This window comes from Anticarsia gemmatalis, chromosome 1 (genome assembly GCF_050436995.1).
Source record: "Anticarsia gemmatalis isolate Benzon Research Colony breed Stoneville strain chromosome 1, ilAntGemm2 primary, whole genome shotgun sequence".
NCBI lineage: Eukaryota > Metazoa > Arthropoda > Insecta > Lepidoptera > Erebidae > Anticarsia > Anticarsia gemmatalis.
In genome coordinates, this window is record NC_134745.1 from 736,188 (window position 1) to 757,876 (window position 21,689).

The window sequence follows — 21,689 nt, forward strand, 5'->3', positions numbered from 1 at the left end:
GTCGACGGCTGCCGCGGAGTGTGGCCGCGTGCCGCCTCGTGTGCCGCCGCCCTAACACACGCTGGGCCCTATCACAACCCCGGGTTATACATCACTTACTTAACTATCCACCAACATGTACAATTTTCAGCCTTAAGACTGCAATAATAGAGGTGATATGAAGTGCATGTGTGTCTGGTAATTTTTTTCGCACGACCATTTTGCAATTGCAGTTCTAAAGAACGAATTTGAACTTTATTTGTGAATTGCTAAGGATGTTTCGTATGTATTTGCAATACACATAGCGATATTAAAATTCATAAAGTTGAGTGTCATGTTACTGTTTTGCGAAAATAGACTTTGAATATTAAAGCTATAGTTGAATTTTCTTTGCAGATTTTCGTTAGGGTGCATTACATAGTTGACGGCCGGCCGCGTGGCCGACGCACGGTGGGAAACTATAGACAATTAGGTAACGCAATTTATTCGGGAATATTGGTGTGAATTCGAAGGGGAAGTCCGGGGTTCGAGCGTGGGACGATGCAAGGATTAACTGCGGACTGTTGGTAGTTAAGTGCAGGATTATAGGGGGAAATATGTATTTGAGTTGGCAATTTAAATTTTCATTTTAGTAGGGAGCATTGTTTGAGTTTTTCGCGTGGGATATGAGATGAGTGGGTGGCAAGTGAACTTTAAAGATTGCTTTAAACGATGCATCCTATCTACTTTGTATTCAATTTTGTGAAGCTTAGTTATTCGCATTTGATATCTTTGCAATTTTGTTGACATTTTCTACGAATTTTCTATAAGAGGAAATGCTGCTGAAAATAATAGAGTGATACTACTATATACAGAGTACATAAAATATATGTTCCAAGCTTCATCTTTGTAGAAGAAATTATTTATTAGTGTCTTGTTTAATTGATTTAACACTACTACTAGTTCATACGAAAGCTCGCATGTCTATCATAAGCTTCAACGAGCTTTAACAAAGCTGTACTAATAGTGATATAATGAGTGGTTTCCTACAAGCGCGTGCGCGGCAGACGGCGGCCCGCGGCGGACACGCGCGACACACGCCGGACCGACGCCGGACGAATGCCGGACAACCGTCAGCTAGTTACTATGACGTGTTTATTAATTGATAAAGCAGTATTCTTTTGTAAATATTGAAAATTGAAACTTGTGATTGTTTCAATAGTTAAGATGTCTTCCGTAGCTTTAGACATTAGATTGGCTTTTTGTATGTTCGAATTTAAAGTTCCTAGAGTACCTTGCACCCGCCTTCTCTCGTTCCTACCTTTGCCACAAAAGCATGTTACGCTTGTAATTATTTAGAAAGTAGTAAGAAAAATAAGCGGCTTTTCATCACCTACGCGTAAAAAACGTACAACTGGTTTTAAAAAAGACTGAATTAAGTTTACCAGTAGCGCAATTCTGTATAGTCTGTTCTGTCGAGTATCGAGAGTTTGATATTTAAAATGTACTGCCAAAATAGTTCTTACGGAGCCCGGTGGAGACGCTAAACAGATTATCGTGGTAACTATCTCGATAGCTAGTCGGGTGTCAGTAGTCGACAGTAGTAGAGAAGCGAGCTACAATAAATATGCACGCAGATATACAAGTAGACTTATCAAAACGTTATATCATTATACTCTATCTCTACAAAAATCTAGCACACATAATATAAATAAACACACGCTTAAATCCCAGTGACCTTGTCGCGGCGTCGTTACGAGATCGTCGCACCTACGCCACGTCCTGCAAAGGTTACCGGTTGAAGGTTCAGTTATGTCACACGTCGCGTTATCAGTTACAAAGATATCATCCATCATGTGGGGCTGTGGGGTCAACGATCGATTTGCGATTAGCGATAGTTTCTTAAGCTATTCGCATATTTGGTAGGAGTTTTGTATTGTTTGTTACTAAATACGGAATTTGGTAGAGTATGTAATGTGATTACAAAATGTCTCAAGTTTGATTCGGGATTGGACAATAATGATTATGGAATATGACTAAAAACATTAAATACATTGAAAATAAAATATTACTCGAAAATTAAACCCTTGCTCCCTTAATTTGCAGTCGCTTACACTACGCTTCAGACTGAAGGGACAGGAACACAATAATGCTAAACAAGTTAAAAAAAGAAAAATAATAAAAACTTTTCTGAATTTGATTTTGTCGGAATCCGCATTCGATAATAATATGTGCTAACTAACATAGGCTTAGCCGTAATCTACATTCTCATAAAAACCTAAGAAGTAATCTAGCTTAGTAACTGAACTCATTAGTAACTATTTTAGTAACAAGTTGTATAACAAGACATAATTACTATTACTTCAATACTATGAAACTCGCTCCTCACGTGCCGAACTTAGCGAACTTACTCAATCGAGCGTCACATTACCTATAACTGTACAATGTACATTATATACTAACTTTGTGTAAACTATCGGTTATCTATGTGCTTGACTGTCTGTGATTGAGTTTAGAAGTGATTATACGATAGTTAGTAGTTTGATATCTATAAATCTAGAAATCGTTGGAACAAATTCTAACTATTGCAAAGTTATGTAACCTCATACTAAAGAGCAGTTTCATTTCTTAGAGAGCCTGTAGAGGTCAATGTCACAAAGTCGGTTTTTAAGAAAATATCGTATTAATTCTGGCCAATATAATATGAGCCAAAACATCAAGCATTACAAGGTAAAATGCATATTTGCAGTAATTCTAAATAAAAACTCTAAATAATAAATTATGATAAACATGCAAGGTTAAAGTTTAAAAGTTATGATTACATATACCTAGTTAAAAATCATGTTATATAACGCCCAAGTTGAAGTCAGTTTTGCAGAAGCTGTAACAATCAAGAAATGTATTAGTATTTTTTATAAATTCATTGTAATTTTGCTTGTTTTGTCAACTACTTTCATTATTAGTGAAACTAACACCTAGCTACAGAACAGTCTATAAGAGTTTACGTTCTTTTGCTTACAAAACGGATCGTTTACCGGCGAACGCAACTGGATACCTAATCAGGTACTTGAAATCTTGTAATCCTTTCAGAGCATCTCGTGTGAGTATCTAAAGATAATATAAGGCTTAATTCTTCAGAGCGTAACTCTGTGAAATGTACCCATAGACTTTTGTAATGTTTTTTATCATTGTTGAACAACAATGGTTTCGTGTCGCCATCTTAAATCTCATCAGATTTATTTCAAACTCTATGGTATTGTTGCCATAATCCGTTTAACGATTTTAAACTTATTTTGTCAAAAACTTTTGAGTTGGCTTTGAGAAGCTCTCGACTGTGAAATCAATGTTTGGTGTTGACTAAACTTGATGAAGCGTTAAAAATATACATATTTTTTTTAGACTAAGTAATTATATTTAGGCATAGTCTGCTTATATTTAGGTATATTTTTATGAGTAAATAATTAGATAAACAAAATTTCGTATTTAAAGTTTTGGAGGTCGATATTTGAGAAAGGTTAATTTGCCCTAAGTGATCTTTTTTACAACCTATTTCACCGCCTCAGGGCTTGTTTCTTTTTTAAAATATCGGAGGTTTATTTTCTTTTGTAAAGTTCCATTGATCTATAAATTAATTTTCGTGAAATTCAGTTCAGTGGTTTAGCAGTAAAAATGTTATTTATAAAAACGTTTTTCTCGTACATTTGGGTAAAAATAGAAGGTGCTTAAAATAGCACGAGTAAATTATGTATATTTCTGTATATGAAAGTTAAAGAAAAACGTGTAAAGTGTAACGTTCCGTGAAATTTGTTCAGTGAGAGGTTATTGAACCTTCTAGTTGACTAACAACTGCCTAAAAGTTGACACTGTTGACTACTTAATTAATTGCAAAAAGTAAAACAATTTGGATATCTGACCATCAATACAATAGTAAAACATCAAAAATAATGATGTGAATGCGATACTGCATAGGTTTTTTGTACTTTCAATGCGAAACCTTATCTAAGTTTAGTATGTAGATAGTTGAGTTTTTACGATAATCAACTAAACATTTTAGAGAGATACTTCACTTGCAGTCTAACTAGTGCTCATTTGAATTTGAAAATACCAATGGCTTTAATTAATACATTGTGAAATACGATAGAGGAACCCAACTTTCATATAAACTTGATAGCTACGCGATTCTCGTTTGTCGATAGTGGTAGAAAATCACTTCTATCATTAAGGTATCGTTTTCACAAGATCTAGGTACACAGTGTGCTTTTTGGAATTGGGTAGTTGACTCGATTAACGAAAAATTATTAAACTTGTACTCATATATTGTAAAAAGGCCCTCTAAAATGCTCAGGCTATGTCATTTTTTCGTAAATAATGTTGAAATTGTAATCATTACAAAATTTTATTAGGCACTAATTTGATACAAACGAAAATACGAAACTATGACGTCACTACACCGTATTTTTGTACTAAAATGTGTTTTAGACATTTTATAAAGAGTAGCTGTGCGTTGTCAAGTACCCAATTGCCTTAGCCCTAGAATAGTCTAGAATTCCAGTACAAAAGTTGTTGATGACATTAGTATCGATCTCCACGTTCGCCGTCGCTAACCGTATTTAAACCGCCCAAATTACCTTGTTACCAACCTTAAAACGATACAGAGTATGGAAATAAGGCTCTACGGCACTACGTCACTCCTGACGCAATAGCCACCTTTAACAAAAACTTAATTAAAGAAAAAAACTACTTTTTTTTATTACTTTGATGAAGTCTGAAACGCTTTCAGCCTTGGTAAGGTTTAGCTTAACGTGAAACGTGATTGAAGATTTAAGCAATTAAAAACGTTTTTAAAAGCTAATATCCTTTGATGGTCACAAAAGGCGTTTTAATTAAATAAGCCGTATTTTTTTTGTGTTAAAATATGGTTGAAAGTAATTGTTTATAACTACATACTTTTGTTCGTGTGCCCGTCGAACTCAAAATAAAGTATTATTATCTAAACTCGATAATATCTTGACTTATTTACATTACATATTAAACGATAAATAATAGTATTTTCAGTTATTTCTAGTAAAAACAGTAATCGTAAGAACTTACGTATAACTTATGACATCAGATTGTTTTAAAAACAGTTACGGTAACATTCAGAAACAATATTATGACAAGGGTTATGTCGACTAAGTCAACAGTGATTATCGACGTTATAAAAGGCGTATTTTTGCAAGTTCTATCTTTATTACGCTAGATCGCTAGACAAACGCTAATATCACGCCTTTTACACCCGAAGGTGTAAACAGAGGTGAATAATCTACCCACGTTTTGGTATTTATAAATTTAGTTCCACGTAATAGAGGGCAAGCCTATGGCCACATTGTTGCAATTACGGTCACGTTACGAAACTCCGGTCTACTACTGAGCATGCTCTAATTTAAATAAAAAAGCTCAAAACACTATTCGCAAACCGGTATAACACTATCACATAGATGACTAAAGCAGTCTTAAAATTCTATCTTTCTATCGTATGGTTAGTGGTCAACCTAGTGTCAAAGTTGTTGAAGCCGCCCGAAAGTCCTTTGACATGGCTTAACGACTGTTATCTTAATTAACAACAACCGCCGCGGGACCGACTTTTTACGTGCCCTCCGAAGCACGGAGACGCTCAATTCAAGTACCACTATGCCGTCACCCATCTATAGAATGACCGCGCCAACAGTTGCTTAACTCGTTTACCGACCGGTGAGCATTACTGGCTATCGTCTCGATGAATTGATAGAAAAAAATTAAATCTTTGAAAAGTGTATATTTGTGTGGTATATAAATTTACATTTCATATTTTACAGTTGGACAATGCCCGATGGTTAAATGCCTTACTGTTCCATATTGTAGTGACGTAGTTTCTTAGAACACGAGTATTTATGACTACAAATAATATTACATATTCATACAAGTTGCTGACGTATTTTTTTGTAAGTGATTGACTGACGATTAGTGAGAACATTTTCTTGAGTCAAAAATAGAACGAAATGCTTTTTACATATGGGCTTGAAAAGGTTAACTGTATTGTTGTTTTATAATTTAACCCCGAATATTCTCTAAGTGCTAATTTTATCTCGTTTTTTTCTTTTTAATCCATGAAATATTGCCATAGTATTATGTCATACTATGCCATCTTTAAGTGGCTAATAAGGATATTCCCATAAAGCCTATTTACACTGCCCAAAACGGAAATCAAACCCGGAACTTCGTGAGTCGTGACCATCAATCGTAGAGATTCTAGTTCGGTGCATAGAGTAAGGCCACATAAATATAAGATTTATATTTATTTGTTATAAAAAAAGACAACATATGTTTTATGGAAGTAATATCTTTAACACTCTAAGTACAAAAATTATATATATTTTTTGGAGACTACATCTATTTACCGCTAACTTGCATACAACCAACAACAGCAAGATTATTCCCAAACCAAAAAAGTATAGAATCAAGTGCACCTTCAATAGTTTATACTTACCTGATCAAAAGTCGATCATATCCCACAACTTCTATTGTAACAATTCAAAAAATTGCAGCAAAAACTGTGAGAGAAACGTTTTTTTGACTTATAAAATAACCCGGTCTTTTTGTAGGCGTGGGACTTTCGAGACAGGTGGTTAGAGCTATTGTTGCCCACTGTATGAATGGTTTAATACCAGCTATGGGTCTTTGATGAACAAATGTATGTTCTTTACTCTGTCGTGTTCTTGCAGTATTTCTGTCGAACTAATAAACGTGGTGTAAGCTGTTATGCTTTGAATATTGAATAGTGGTCCAGAATAACTTTCTTCTCATTGGCTCTACCTTGCTAACTGGTATTATACTAGCGATAAAAAGAGTAGTAATTAGCCGTGCCGTCCGAACTGGTCGGTAAATTCGCTCCCTGTATCATTGACTATCATTATCATAAGCGTCAGTACTTGACCTAAATGAATAATTGATTTGATTTTTATATTGGTAAGTTTCAATGATCAAACTAAATAAAAATTATTTAATTTTTAATTGGAATCGCTTCCATTTCATAAAAGCTTTATTGCCTGTTTAATGTGTCGTGCCGACAGAAAATACTTTTGAGTGCTACTTATTTACTTATTATGGTATACTACATCCATACATACTCCAAAAGTAAACATGTGTTTGTTTGTTTGTACTTCTTTCACGTCAAAACGTCTGAACCGATTTGAATGATAATTCGCTGAGTGATAGATTATATCCTGCCGCAGGACATAGGCTACTCTATCAACAAAAAGCGAGCGTAACCGCGAGCGTCAGCTAGTTCTTTATGACAATGTTTACTCAGGACTTCCTAGAGTATTTTTCGATATTTATTTTTATACTTATGAAGCTTTTTATTGGTCGTTTGTTTATTATTTCTGCGGTCGTTAAATGGAAGGCTTTTTACAAGCTTTAGTGATGTTTAGCAATTATTTTCGTATTTGTTATGAATGGATGTTGAATGAGTCTGTTTTGATTGTCCTTTGTAGTGAATGTTTTGGCTGTTTTTTTTTTCTTGTGTTGACTGTCTTTTTATTGTTGACAGCTTACAACCTGGGAATGTTTTTCAAGGCACGGTGCTTTCTGCAATGGTGAAGTTTTAACGCAAAATAACTGTTGTACAACAAACAAGTAAAGTTATTAAATAGTCTTCTAATATTATAAATGTGAAAGTTTGTTTGTATGTAGGTATATGTTTGTTACTCTTTCACGTAAAAATACCGATTTTAATGAAATTTGTTAAGCAGATAGTTTATAACAACAAATACTCAAAACCAGAACATAATAGATATTTAAAGAGACAAAATATTGGTACGGAAGCTTTCGTGCGCGAGTTCTACTCGCACTTGGCCGGTTTTTCTATTCTATGGCAAATAATATTACGTATTAAGCTACATTATAAATTAGAAGCTTACTGCTAGCTATTAGCTGCTAACTAGCTATTTCTGCATTTATAGTTGGCAGTAATCTATAATTATAATCTATGAATATAAAGTTTCATAGTTAGCGTTCTACAATTGTTTTAATAAGCTCTTTGTGTAATTACATATTTTTGCACTCATAGTTACATGCGATCCTTTCGTGTGCCTTTAGTTTATTAAACTTAGTTACCTAAGTACTTAAGTACATGCACTTTTATAAATGTTTACCTAAATCATTATTCTTTTTTACAAAGATTCGTATTATTATCTTCGAAGCCTTGGAAAATTACCACACGTGGGATTATATTTGAATGTCTTTTAGTATCATAACATGTTTTTATTTCATTTTATTTGTACCTTCAGGCCTTCCCAATGGTATTCACTCTTTACAGCTCAAGGTATAAGCAGAGGTAAGCAAGAGGTGTATTCGATAAGAACATTTGAACATGAATTTGAAGTAATAACACTTGTCTTTGTTCGGGAATGGAAATAGAACTCGAGACATTTTCAGTCAAAAATCGAAACAAGTTAAAACCAGATTAATTAACATCTACCCTTAATAAAAGTTGCAAAATTATATTTAAATATTGAGTTAATTTTTATAATTGTGCGTCATTTACATCCATCACTTGTATAGATAAATAAACCTCGCGTCAAAACAGTTTCTTAGAAAACCGACGAAAACAACCACAAAAATAACTATCGGACACACCTTAACGATTTACCATAGCTTACTGTTTACCATCATGTTTATACATTGTTCCAAACGGTATTCATACTTTTATACTAATGTTAAAACTATATAACCCTGTTTGTTTTTACCACGTACAATACAAAACTAAAAAATCTGCTAAGTCTTTTTCAGTGATAAGGAAATTTGTATTCCGGGGAAGGATGGCTGTCATATTTTCATTTAAAATGTTCGCGGATGGCAAGACTTTTCTAGGAGGCCTAAGTAACCTAGATCATAAGGTAATTGACTACATTTTTCGCTTTGATTAGTTTTATTAACTTGAAGTAACTTTATAGTGAAATTAATCTGCATTCCGCAGTATATGACTTTCAAACATCACGTTGTGCAAATCGAGCTTTACGTTTACCGATGATGAAAATATAACAACCATGCCAAATCCGTAAATCGAACCTAGTTATTCTCACTTATAAACCTTTACAGTACCTCTAGCGCAACATTTGACCTTAAAAAAGCCTATTTTATCATAAAAACATCGCGGTCAATCACAAACAGAAACCAATGAACAAACATCTACAAAAAGCCACTATTTACTATACAATATCAAATCACCCCCTCACTTATTAACCACCTTAACATCTTAACAATAAGGGCTAATTTTCCTTGTAACAAAGTACAGTATTAAGTTTAATGTAGATCGTTCCCGTGTGAATGGAGTAAGGGTTGTTTAGCACTCACCGAGGGAGTACTGTGTAGTGAGTGATCAAATATGAGTGCGACTGTTAATTGAGTACGTGTCGCTAATTCCTTTGAGATCTGACAGTTTTGAGAGTGGACTGAGAGCAGGCTTTAAAGATGTGTATTTAGTCTTCTTATCTTATCTTTCAAATTCAAAATATCATAAGACTGCCTTCGTTGCGCAATGGTTTAGTTCGCCACGCCGCTATCAAAGCGTCGGGAGGCCGTGGGTTCGAATTCCACACTGAATAATTATTTGTGCGATCCACAAATAATTGTTTCGGGCCTGGTTGTACTTTGCATCCGTTGTATATTTGTAAAAGTCTCCGCGACACAAAAGCAATTTTTAAAGAGGGAGTTGTCTTTATAAAAAAAAACAAACAAAACATAAACTTCGTACAAAGTATTCGATCTTTGACAATTTCGGAAAAGCTGATTGCTCGAGAGAAGACACGGCAAGAAAGGGTTTGCTCTTTTTTAATGTCAATAGATTCATCTTATCTTAGATGTGGGGTTGCCGGGCAGTAGCTGTCACTTCGGCCACTGTTCATCTTTTGTGTCACCGCTTTCTTTGCTACTTTAAATACTTTGTGATTAGTCAGTTATACCCGAAAGTATGTATAAGCAGAAGTGTTTATAAGCCTATAAAAGTTACGTTTTAGTTTCTTAGCCTAATCAATCAAATCAAATAAAAAAGTTACAGCGCAAAACACGTGACTTTAAAGTGAAAAATTGAATTTTCGCACGTTTTATGAATAAGCTACGTAGAAGGGTATTGTTCATTCGTCACGTGATGTTTTTAATAACTTTTTACACCCCTTCCCTTATATTGATGTTTTAATAGGTTTTTGACTCCATATAAAAATCACGTGCATAATATATTAGGTATAAGTAACTATTTTTATTCGAAAGCTTTAGTGACAAGTTTATTTCAGACGGCACATTTAGGTATCAAAGTCGCGCTGCCTGAAAATGCAACAAAAATTTTATATACGGGATATCTCACTACATTCTCGTCCCCAATCTTTTTTGTTAGTGCATTTTTTGCCACATTTGTTTTAGCCGTGTTTCGGAAGGCACGTTAAATTGTGGGCCCCGGCTGTCATTTTCGAAGATCTTTGACAGTCGTTAACAGTAGTCAGAAGCTTGAAAGTCTGACAACCAGTCTTAACGAAGAGTATCGTGTTATAACCCAGGTAACTGGGTTGTGGAGGTCAGATAGACAGTCGCTCCATGTAAAACACTGGTATTCAGCTGCATCCGGTGAGACTGGAAGCCGACTCCAAAATAGTTTGGAAAAAAGGCTAAGCCATGATGATCCACATTTGTTTTAACTTGATTGACTTTCTAACTAAGACCGTAGATGACTAGAAAGTTAAATATAAAGTTCATGTTACTGGTTTAAAACATGTGATATCAATAAAATCTGAAAAGTAGAAAACCACTTAAAGACAATCGCTTCAAATATTCCCCACTTGTTTACATAAGTATCACCTACTGACCTGAGCGTGGGGGAGCGCGGCGCGTGCGAGAGTGCGCGCGCGGCGGGTCGCACGCGCACCGCGCGCCTGTTCCGGAGGGGAGCTGACTATTGACAGATATTGATGAGTTTGATGACTATCAATGTCATGCGTCAATGGTTTCATTGTAGATTGGCATTGTTGACCAGTGTGGATGATTTTATTTTTTGTGTTATTAAACATTATGATTTTTTGGCGCCGTGATAACTTGTAATTTTCTCAGGATTTACCATTTTCTGAGTAATGTTTCAGTTCAGAAAAAAAAGGAAAGTATAGTTCGGGCTTTTCTCTGAAAATTCGGGACGAATGGCGACTTATTAAAATAGGTACAAAAACGGACCATAGTACTTGGAACGTATACTTTTAAAATATCAAAGACAGTTTATGTCAAGAAGTTATTCGGTTTCACTTTTCAGCGAGTTGAATCGGCCACAATTTAAGAAACAGGCTCATATCTAATGGCAATTACAATTCGTTTATTTTCGTAATTCGTTTTTCAGTTTAATTAAATATTTTCTTGCATTTTATTGTTCTTTTGTCTTCCTTAATTCAATCTTTTATTCTCCGTAATTAACTCTTGGCGAACGTGCAACGCCATCTAGTTTAAAACTATCGTATTATTAAATTAACATTGTAAGTAGCGCCCTCTTAAGACGTTTTACAAACTACGATTACCATAAGAACAGTTCTCGTACTTTTATTCATTAATAGATGGCGCTGTTCTCAAATTAATTTTGTCGTGGTAGAACTACCAGCCGAAGTATGGACATTTACCACGTTATCTTATTTTCTAATCTCGTAGTGAAAATAAATCAAAAAAGATATACGTTAATCATAATCATACTTTATTTCTCATCTTACATTTGTAACAGCTTATAATTATAACATAAAGCACCATTTATTAAGTTCACTTGTCATGGCTGGAGCGGGAATCAGGGTCGGAGACCATGTCGCGTGGCTCGTGCATCTCCATCTCAAAGTCGTCAACCGCCATCGGGGTATCTATACATAAAATAGTATTTTTAACAAATATTCTTGTGTGTTAAATATTTTTTACTGGTGGAAGGCTATTTATTGCTATAGGTACTTATCTCTTGGGATTGTTTTCTTCAAATAGTATATTCTTATAGTCTAAGATCCGACCGCGTGATTTATACGTTCACATGTTTGATTAATAAAATATAATTTTTATCGATATTTATAACTAAACCAATGCAGATCCGCAAAGGTGGCCATCCAAATTTGGCCGCAATTAATTTTAATTAAAATGTATTTAATTATTTATTGTTGAACAATTACGTTCACTTGTTTTTGTTAAAAAATATATTTCATTAGAAAGAAATATACCTGAGATACCGAGAAAGTTCAAGGTGCCATCCCTCACTTGGCCGCAACCTAATGTCAGCCAGGTGTAAACAGGTATAATTTCGTTAAATATATACGTTCATAATGTATTATCATGTTATACATACCAAATTGAAGATTAATTCTTTCCCTACATGATGAGATATAGGTGCCTATGCAAAAATGCCCGCAAATAGTGACTGCCAACGATTAAAGATAAATAAAAGCGAGAGAAACTTAAGCTTGAACTTAAACTTTTTAATTCAGTTCTTTAATCAAGGATTCAAGGAAAATAAACGAAACTTTATATTGATGAAAATAAAAATAAGAAAAACATTTGTGTATAAAGATAAATTTTAATGTAGATTCAAATTAAGGTCTTAGGCACTTGTCCCACCGCCGACGATGAACGAGTAACGAGTTGGCGTGCCGCGGGGAGCGAGTGCTCTAAACTTCTAATCATTGAAGAATTAGTACTAACTGGAAGGATCACTAACAATTATAACATTTTCAAGATACAAACTGTCCTTAGTGTGCATCAAGAGTAATAAATAATGTGTAAACTACTTTTGATTGTTTTTATACCAAAATTCTGTTTAATGAAACAACAATTACCGAATTTAAATTCAGTAATAATCTTAAAATTACCACCATAAGTTACAAACATTATACAGTGGAAACTGTTAGAGAGGGACAAAGGCCCTTAAAAGTAAGTCTCACTGGAGTCTGTTTTTCGAACAGACATTAAAACTAAACAAAAGTAAACTCTATTAACGAGCAGTAAAGTATGAATTTATTTGATATATTTTTCTTAGTGATTCTTCCAGTTATTTTTATTACTTCGTGGTCCTAATCGTTGGGCGAGTCCATTTTTGACAGCTTGTCGCTTAGCAACAAAACTAGTAAAGCGAGGGCTACTTGCCATTTGGTAAAGTTTTTTTCTTTTTGATGGTCGAGATTTTGTCTTAAGACTTTCAAACTTTTAAACACTTCAACATTAATTTCACACCGACTGTACCGTACAAAAATAACAATACTAACATAGTTTACTAAATAGGATTAAATGTATGAAGTAACGAAATGTTTACCAAACGCACCTTTTTAGTAGGTATAATTTGAGGTTTACCAAATGGGAAGTTTACCAAATGGGAAGTCGCCAAAGCGAGTCGTCGCCGGCAGTGTGAACAGTCAGCGATTAACTATTTGTTATGCATCTCTTTTATTTACACGGAATGTTATATCTATTGTGCGTTTCTTGAGCGAGAAAATGGTCGATAGTTAATCGTTTACTCGCTGTTGGTGGGACAAGTGCCTTACAGTTCAAAGTTATTGTTTGAGTTGGATATAATTAAAAAAAAATTAAAAACACTGGTTTGGATAGTAATTTTTATGACATTTTTTATGAAGACCGAAAATAATCGAAACTTAATATTGTTGAAAATTGTAATAAAACAAAAATTTATTTAAAAGATAAATTTTATATTTAAAATGACGTTTCACAGTTAAAAAATATTGTTTTAGTTGAATATAATTAAAAAATATTGAAAACACTAGTTTGGTAAATTAATTATTATGACATATTATTTTTACTGCTTAATTTTTGGAGTATTTTAAACTCCAAGCAAATACGCGCGCTACTAGTTGAGCACCTTTTCTATGGACGCATGCGCAGTAGCATGAAAACGACAAGCAGCTGGCATGCTCTATCTTTATTCGACATGCGGTGTTTATCTTAAGTTTCTCTCGCTTTTATTTATCTTTAATCGTTGGCAGTCACTATTTGCGGGCATTTTTGCATAGGCACCTATATCTCATCATGTAGGGAAAGAATTAATCTTCAATTTGGTATGTATAACATGATAATACATTATGAACGTATATATTTAACGAAATTATACCTGTTTACACCTGGCTGACATTAGGTTGCGGCCAAGTGAGGGATGGCACCTTGAACTTTCTCGGTATCTCAGGTATATTTCTTTCTAATGAAATATATTTTTTAACAAAAACAAGTGAACGTAATTGTTCAACAATAAATAATTAATTACATTTTAATTAAAATTAATTGCGGCCAAATTTGGATGGCCACCTTTGCGGATCTGCATTGGTTTAGTTATAAATATCGATAAAAATTATATTTTATTAATCAAACATGTGAATGTATAAATCACGCGGTCGGATCTCGTACTATTATATATTCTTTCTTTTTTTAAATCTTGGACTATATAGTTAATTTGCGTTAGATACGTATATTCTTCATTGTGCTATTTTGATTGGTACTTCGAGCATTATAGAACGACGGCGAAGCTTCAATTTAATTTATATTGTAAAAAAATATTTTCAAAATATTGTAACGGTTTTTAACAAAATATTAAAAAGGTCATCATGTTTAGTAGGCAATCTAGTAGTCGATATTTGAGAGTCAAAAATAATAACTTATTAGAAAATGAATGGAAATTAGCAGGTTTCTGAAAGTAATTAGTTATCTGAGTCCTCAAACATAAAATAGTGTGTTACCTAGATGATCCAGCGTGACGCCCATGGCCCTCCGTATAGCGTGCACGGGCGCCACGTGCCTGGGCGGCACGCGCGCCAGCATGCCGCGCAGGCAGGACGTGACGAGGCGCGCCAGCTCGCGCTCCGTGGCGCCCGCGCGCCCCGCCAGCGACAGGTGCCACGGCGGCGGCGCCGACAGACTGCGGCCATACGACAATGTGGCAAATATTACGTTTGTAAACATGTATACGACTAAATATTGACTTACAGAGCCCATAAAGTGTAGATAAAATATATATCATGGAAAAAGTATTGAATGTATAATGGTTAAGACCGCTGCAAATTATCCACGAGTCGTCAACCAAAAATATATAGTGTGATAACGCATTTATCATTTGTTTTTAAATTCATTATTTTTAACGGCAACCAATATACCTTTTTTGCTACAAAAATAAACTTGTAATATGTTAATCATATTAAAACATTATTGAATCTCCCTCTAACCTCATAATAAAAAGGCGTTACTTCATATGTATAGTTTTTACCGACTTATATCTCATTGAACAATAAATCCAATCTAATACAAACCGACAACCTAGCAAATAGTCTATATTAAATTTACCTCACCGTGCATCAAAAAGTACTCATAATTATATTCCCTCACCGTTCGTTCTGTTCCTTCTCGAGCTTGGTGATAAGTTCGCTGGTGTGCTTGAGCGCGGCGCCGATGCCGTAGTCGTGCTGCGACGCGGCCACGTCGTCCTCGATGTCGTGCAGGAACTCCACGTCGATGCCCAGCTCCGACAGCGTGCGCAGCTGGTCTATGTCCACGCGGACCTTTGATAAATCCTGAGAAAAAATAAGATAACGATTATCAAATATGTTTTAATGGGCATATATTGCTAGAGTAAGAATTTTACGTATTGCCTAGCTTAACTCTTCTCCAATTCAAAAATAATTCCTAGAAAACAATGACAAAAAAGTTGTTAAGATTTTCTGCAGCCAACTGACATGTCTTATTCGCATAGTATAACGCTTTTCCTCAAAGATAAAGAGAGAGATAAGATTACGTTAATAAGGATAATATAGGGTTGCTAACGCTCAGTCCCAATAATTTGTCGCTAGAATGCATACTATTTCCTACCTAGCTAGCTAGTAGCATAATCTCTAACACTATTACATTACTAATGTACTAGTAATTTGACTTACTTGTTCCTCCTTAACCTGCGATTGTTCTTGTTGTTGTTTCTTGTCGGGGAACAGTGTCTCCATGTCGTATATCACCGCCCACGGAGAGTCCGGAGCAAAACGAAGCATCTCTTCGTTACCTTGACCGGTCTCTGCGGCTGTGGGGAAAATAATAGTAATTAACGTTACGATTTTACATTTCGGACTTAAGTTAAATTAAATATTTTTATCAGAAAAATAATTTACATTTATTTTAGAGATTCTCGAGACTTTTTTCGTCAGACGCAAATTCATATTCAAATGAAAGTCGTTTGACAAAAAATGTGTATTTATTTGCTTTTTTTTTGTATATTTCTCACTTACCTACTTTAAATATTATTATTTGAGCATCGTTAAGACTTGACTAATAATTTATTTTAAAAGTAACGTAAAGTAAGACTTAGGTGTAATATTATTGCCAATGTGATTTAAAAAGAAACATGGTAATATTATTTAAAAAAATCTGTCTTTTCATGTCATTTAAATATGATTATAAAATTAGTTTATTACTTACGCAACGTATGATATAGTAGATGAGATTCTTCTTTAGTAAGGGTAGCGAAGGTTCCGTCGTAAGATGGCGCGTATGAACTGAACGGACCGTAGTTCAATGGTTTCACACCTTTGGCCACGTTGCGACGGTCCTCGCGGGGTGCTGTGAAGGTAAAGAAGAAATATAGTAAAACTTCAGAATATATCGCTAGAAAAATAACCTCATCGGTTGACCAATGTTTTAAAATTCACCTTAAATTACAAAGTATGATTTTTATAAGAACATGAATTATGCTCAAATGCAAAGGAGGTAGCATACAGTATTCAATTTTGTAAAAAACTAATTTTGTTTGTGTTATGAGTCTGCCACGAAAAGTGTCGCCACATGATCATAAAGTGCAATAAAGACATTAAGCAGTAGAAGGAAAATCACAAACAATTTGGTTCATAAATTACTAATGCACTGACGTGTTAAACATATTGCTTACTATGTAAAGTGCCAGTGCCCTGTGTCAGCTTGCCGATGTATCGTCCAAGAGTTAAAGGCTTGTCTTCACCGGAGCCTTCCACCGTGTTCGTCACCAAGCATAGTGTGGTCTTGCCCTCAGAGTCCATGCGAGGGAATGCTAAAACATAATAGATAAAAGTTAATTTTATTTGTGACATAATTTTGCTTTTAAGCATGGGGATTTTTTTTATAATTAACTGTCAAAAAATATTTTATATAAAAGCTATCTTACAATGAACACTTCGGCACAACTTTATTATCCTGAATAACAGTATATAAGTTATATACAAATTTTTGAGATATATACCTTTCTTTAGATCTGCATTGTATTTCATAAACCGGGTAACAGTAAGCAAGAGTACCATTGTTCATATTTTTGGTACCAAGTAATATCAGGCTACAGTTGCATATTTGAAGATAGAATTTAAAAAATCGAAACCACTTTGGTTTCAATACCTTTCGCCTGACAAAAGTAACAACAACAAGTGAATTTATTAAATTATTCACAAAAGATCTGTTAGGATATTAACATCAATACAAAAATTACTTTTATGACAAGATGTGAATGAGGCAAGGGAAATTTGTAAGGACACGATCCTTGAAAACTTTCCTTACACCATACATGTGGCATTCTTTGGTCTTTGCCTACCACTATGGGAAAAAGGTGTGATATACATACAAACGTATAATAATAACTTTTATAAAGTCATACCTTTCTTGGCGAGCCTCCTGCGGTGCTGCTCGCGTGCCTGCTCCATGTGCAGCTTGACGGCGTCCCCGAGCGGCTCGGCGCCGCCGTCCGACGCCGCCTCCGCCTCCGAGCCGCCGCTCTTGAGCGGGCTGCTGCGCTTCAGTACCTTGTGCTGCGGGACCGACCACCGACCTCATGTACCACGGTTTACCACCCACTAGTGCGTATGTGCGATGATACACGTTACGGAACAATATTTGGCTTTAGTAGGCAATTTTTTGAGGTATTAACTTGATTTGTAGCCAGTTTTTTAAGTGTAGATTTATGTGATGCATGTTCATAATGCATCTCCAGATTATATAATGATTTTTAATGGCAAACTGGATTATAAAAATCTGTCATTCCGTTTTGTATTGACTGTTCTGTGTATAAGAATCAGCATTAAAATTATCAAAAAAATTTGTCTTACACATAATAATATATCGAAATCATTATCTAAATAACAACATAATATGTACTCACATTAGTCATATTGGTCCAGAACGTGAATCAAACGCACACGTAATACAAATGTCATGCAGCTCTTTATAATCCTATCGCCACGAGCACAATACAAAACAACGCGGGTTTCCGACACAAGCAAAAACTGAAAATATCGCTAAACCACTAATTTTACACTTCTAAATCCTATTATATCTATTAATATGGTCAAAGTGTCACCTTTTTGCCGTATGTCCTAAGTGGCTGCGATGCAAAAAGTCATTTTATGAACATGTTTAGTTTAGCACTTGAAAATAAAAAAGAAACAAATGTAGGTAGATCTTTACTCAAAGGTTGTTAGAACATTGATTTTATTTTTGTCTTGTGGCATGACGAGATTCTTGTATCTAATTACTACTCTACTAATTTAAGCAAGGTAAGTAAGCTTTATAATTTGCTTATATAATATACTTTTGTCCTACAAGTTGCTTGAATACAATACATAATACATTTTAGTTGAAGATGCAGTGTATTTTGCATATTATCAATCTAAGATATATATTTTAAGCAAGCTGCCTTTCACTGAGTATTTAGTCAATCTACTTTAACTGTAATATAGGAAACCAAGATTCACTTATTAATATAACTCTTAAATGATTGGCTGTATCTTTTTTTTTTCTTTTACCAAAATTCATGCATTCTTTAATGTTTCAATCACAGTTTAATGTAGTTGGTCTTCAGATAAAATATTATTCAAGTTTCTTAGGTAACTGATTCAAATTAACAATGCACTGATTGCATAGACAACCAACAGCTACACCAATCAATATTTGTCCATTATCTCAAAATAGACAGCCAGGCAGAATTGGAATGATTTCAGTGATTTATTACCCACATGTTTTATGGGTAGAATTAATATAAAATATTCTCAAAATTATATTTATTTTTCCCCTTTCATAAGTCCAATATATTGTCTACCTACGCCTACCTCTCATACTACTCAAGACAAGCTATCAATTAACTACAAATCAAATGTCAGTCTCAAATGTTAAATTTAATTTTCAAATAAAATTACACTCACCACATCCATCTTCCCGATGTCAAAGCCCAGCTCCTTGATGGGTATCTCGTACATGTATGTTAGCATGTTGCCTAGTGGACGTAGTTTCTGCGGTGTGAGTTGTTTCAGCCCCTGGTGGAGGAGACGACGAGCTGCCTTGTGGTAGACTGTACCAGGCTTGTTGTACTTCATTGCGTTGTTGCACATTAGCTTGAAGTCACTCTGTTGGAGAGAAAGATTGTATTAGTTTTGACTAATTTTAAAGACAATGACTAATAAAGGTGACGTTTTAATTGTTGAAATGGTTGTGAGATTTCTTTGGTTTGGTTAATTTGATAATAAGCAAGTAATATTGCCATTTTAAAGGAAAGAGCTCATGGTATTTTATAAATACACCTATATTGGACTTTTCTTAGAGAGAGAGACACTTTGTATGACTCGGCTTTAGTTCTCAGTTCTACACTTAGAAGTCATAGACTGATGTTATAGAGCTGATAGCCTTTCTTCTATAGAGAAATGCAAGACTATTTTGAATTCTAACTCTAACTTTATATCCTTAGTCTAGCTATTATACTTACAATAAAACAATTGAGAGACTTGTACTCATTGTCATCTATCTTCTGTTTCATAGTAGAAAAGTCCATAGGTCTTCTGATTATGTCTGAGTATCCCGGTGCAAAGTTGTCATTTACCGGCCATGCAAAGAACTGGTTGGGGTCCCGCTTCTCTAGGTTACGGAGTAGCTGCTCTAGGAGGCGGGAGAGTGGGCGACGCTTCTGGCTGGCCTGATGGGGAAAAGATATTTTGTGGTTAAAACAGGTATGATATACCTATTGTTCTGATTTGTGCTATTGGTTTTGACACTCTGCATTTCTGACTACTGCGGGGAAGTCATGAATGTTGATTCCCAAATTGGCCAATTTAATTATCTTAGGATTTTCTGTAATATTTTTTTGTGATTGTGCTCTACTTGGCCAAATATTGGTCATAGTGACATGATTACATTGATGTCACATGAATTCATATGTGTCTTATTTGAAAATTTTATTTGAAGATCAAGAATGCAAGTAGTTTTCGTTTCCACACATTAATAGGGATGAATCTACAAATTAACTACTCAAGTAAGAAGTGCTATGTTCGGACATGGACAATACCTTCAACACACAAGTGCGAGGTTCCCTATGAGATGCAGGTGAATTAGGTCCAGGACTGAGCCGCCGGAGCAGCTTCTTGGCCAACCCCTCATCATCCGTGTCGTCTTCATCCGATAACTTTATCTGAAACACGCAGTTTCAAGGAAATTCAGACATCACACGATCGATAATACAACGCTACGTTTCTACAACTACATAACTAAAATACTACCTAAAAACCTGATTTACGATATTTAGAACTCAAATATAACGTTAAAACTGAGTTTAACGGGGAGTAACCCCAAAATTGTAGCTCTTAGATTATTGATTGGAAAGTCAAACCATATCCACCTCGCGGCGTCTCCGCTTGCGTTTAGATTTACTTGATAGCTTCTCTTCCAGCTCCTTGATGTCATCATTGGCTGAATGGTCAACATCACTAGCCTCCAACTCTTCCTCTGAAAGATTTGACCAAAATGTAAACAAATATCGAAGCCATTACGCTCAACCATTTTGAAGTTGTTATACTCACTGCAACTCAATTTTTCTATGTCATCCATTATTGATTTATGGGTCTTATTTCACTAGTATTGTTCTAATTCATAACAAACGTTATTTACAAGCAGTTTGACTTTATAACTTGAAATAAAATTAGCATTTACAAATCTACAATGTCCAATTGTCCAAGCGTCACTTATACCGACTGACAGTGACAGGTAGTAATGAGAATGACAGAGACAGCAGATGCAAACTCAGCGTTCCAACCACATTAGTATCTTGTAGTAAAGCATTTGTGAAAGAGATAGAAGATTTATATTTTGTTTGTGATAAAAAAAGAAAGCCACACATTACAACTAGAACTCGCACTTATTTATATGACGCTGCTCTGTATAAAACTTTTCTTTATGTACCTAATTGAAAATTATAAAAAATTAAGTATTAGAATTAAAGTAATTGAATATTATATTAAATTATTATTATGATGTTTATTGTGTTTTTATATCAGACATCATAATAAAAGGTGACCTATGAGATTCAAGTTTAATAAAGAGAAAAAAAAAACAATCATTAAGGTGTGAAAAGTAAGGAGGTACCTAAAAAAAAAAAATTACTGTTTGTAGCACGCGATAACAATTCTTAGATGTTTAATAAAAGTATAGTGATATATTTTCTATTTATCGTTAAATTTTTTTTTTTTTTTTGATAGGGAGAAGAAACGCTTTGAACTGAGTTGTAGTTCGTGCTACGTGCTACAATGATTTTGTTACAATCTTGTTAAGATTACGTTTTTAATCCCCGACAAACTAATTTTACACAATTTTATTACGCTATAACAGTAAACCTAAACACGGAAAGTTGGAATCTTGCTTCGCTCCAAATCCGTCGCCCATGCATGAAAATAAAATGC

The 21,689-nt window shown here is 34.6% G+C and overlaps 1 protein-coding gene across 3 annotated transcripts; it reads right to left on the reverse strand.

The window, feature by feature from the left end:
* Nucleotides 1-11,674: 11,674 nt before the first annotated feature.
* Nucleotides 11,675-20,983, reverse strand: LOC142985878 (bromodomain-containing protein 7-like). 3 transcript variants are annotated; one of them, XM_076134191.1, is made up of 13 exons: nt 20,814-20,983; nt 20,633-20,739; nt 20,303-20,425; nt 19,727-19,933; nt 19,170-19,370; nt 18,329-18,352; nt 17,630-17,780; nt 16,898-17,035; nt 16,432-16,572; nt 15,900-16,036; nt 15,355-15,539; nt 14,712-14,890; nt 11,675-11,852 (listed from the first exon to the last, which is right to left on the reverse strand). In XM_076134191.1, the coding sequence occupies exons 1-13, from the start codon at nt 20,839-20,841 to the stop codon at nt 11,758-11,760; spliced, it is 1,716 nt and encodes a 571-aa protein (XP_075990306.1). In that variant the 5' UTR covers nt 20,842-20,983; the 3' UTR covers nt 11,675-11,757. The 3 variants fall into 3 exon arrangements, with proteins under 3 accessions (XP_075990306.1, XP_075990262.1, XP_075990343.1); XM_076134147.1 differs by having other exon boundaries at nt 20,624-20,739; XM_076134228.1 differs by lacking the exon at nt 18,329-18,352 and having other exon boundaries at nt 20,624-20,739.
* Between the last annotated feature and the right edge of the window lie 706 nt (nt 20,984-21,689).

Coding starts and splice junctions, on each gene's coding strand:
- LOC142985878 (XM_076134147.1), bottom strand. CDS start 20,841: ATGGATGACATAGAAAAATTGAGTTGCA. Junction 20,426..20,623: donor GACGCCGCGAGGTGGATATG/GTTTGACTTTCC, acceptor TGCGTGTTTCAG/ATAAAGTTATCGGATGAAGA. Junction 16,573..16,897: donor GGGCACTGGCACTTTACATA/GTAAGCAATATG, acceptor TTACCTTCACAG/CACCCCGCGAGGACCGTCGC.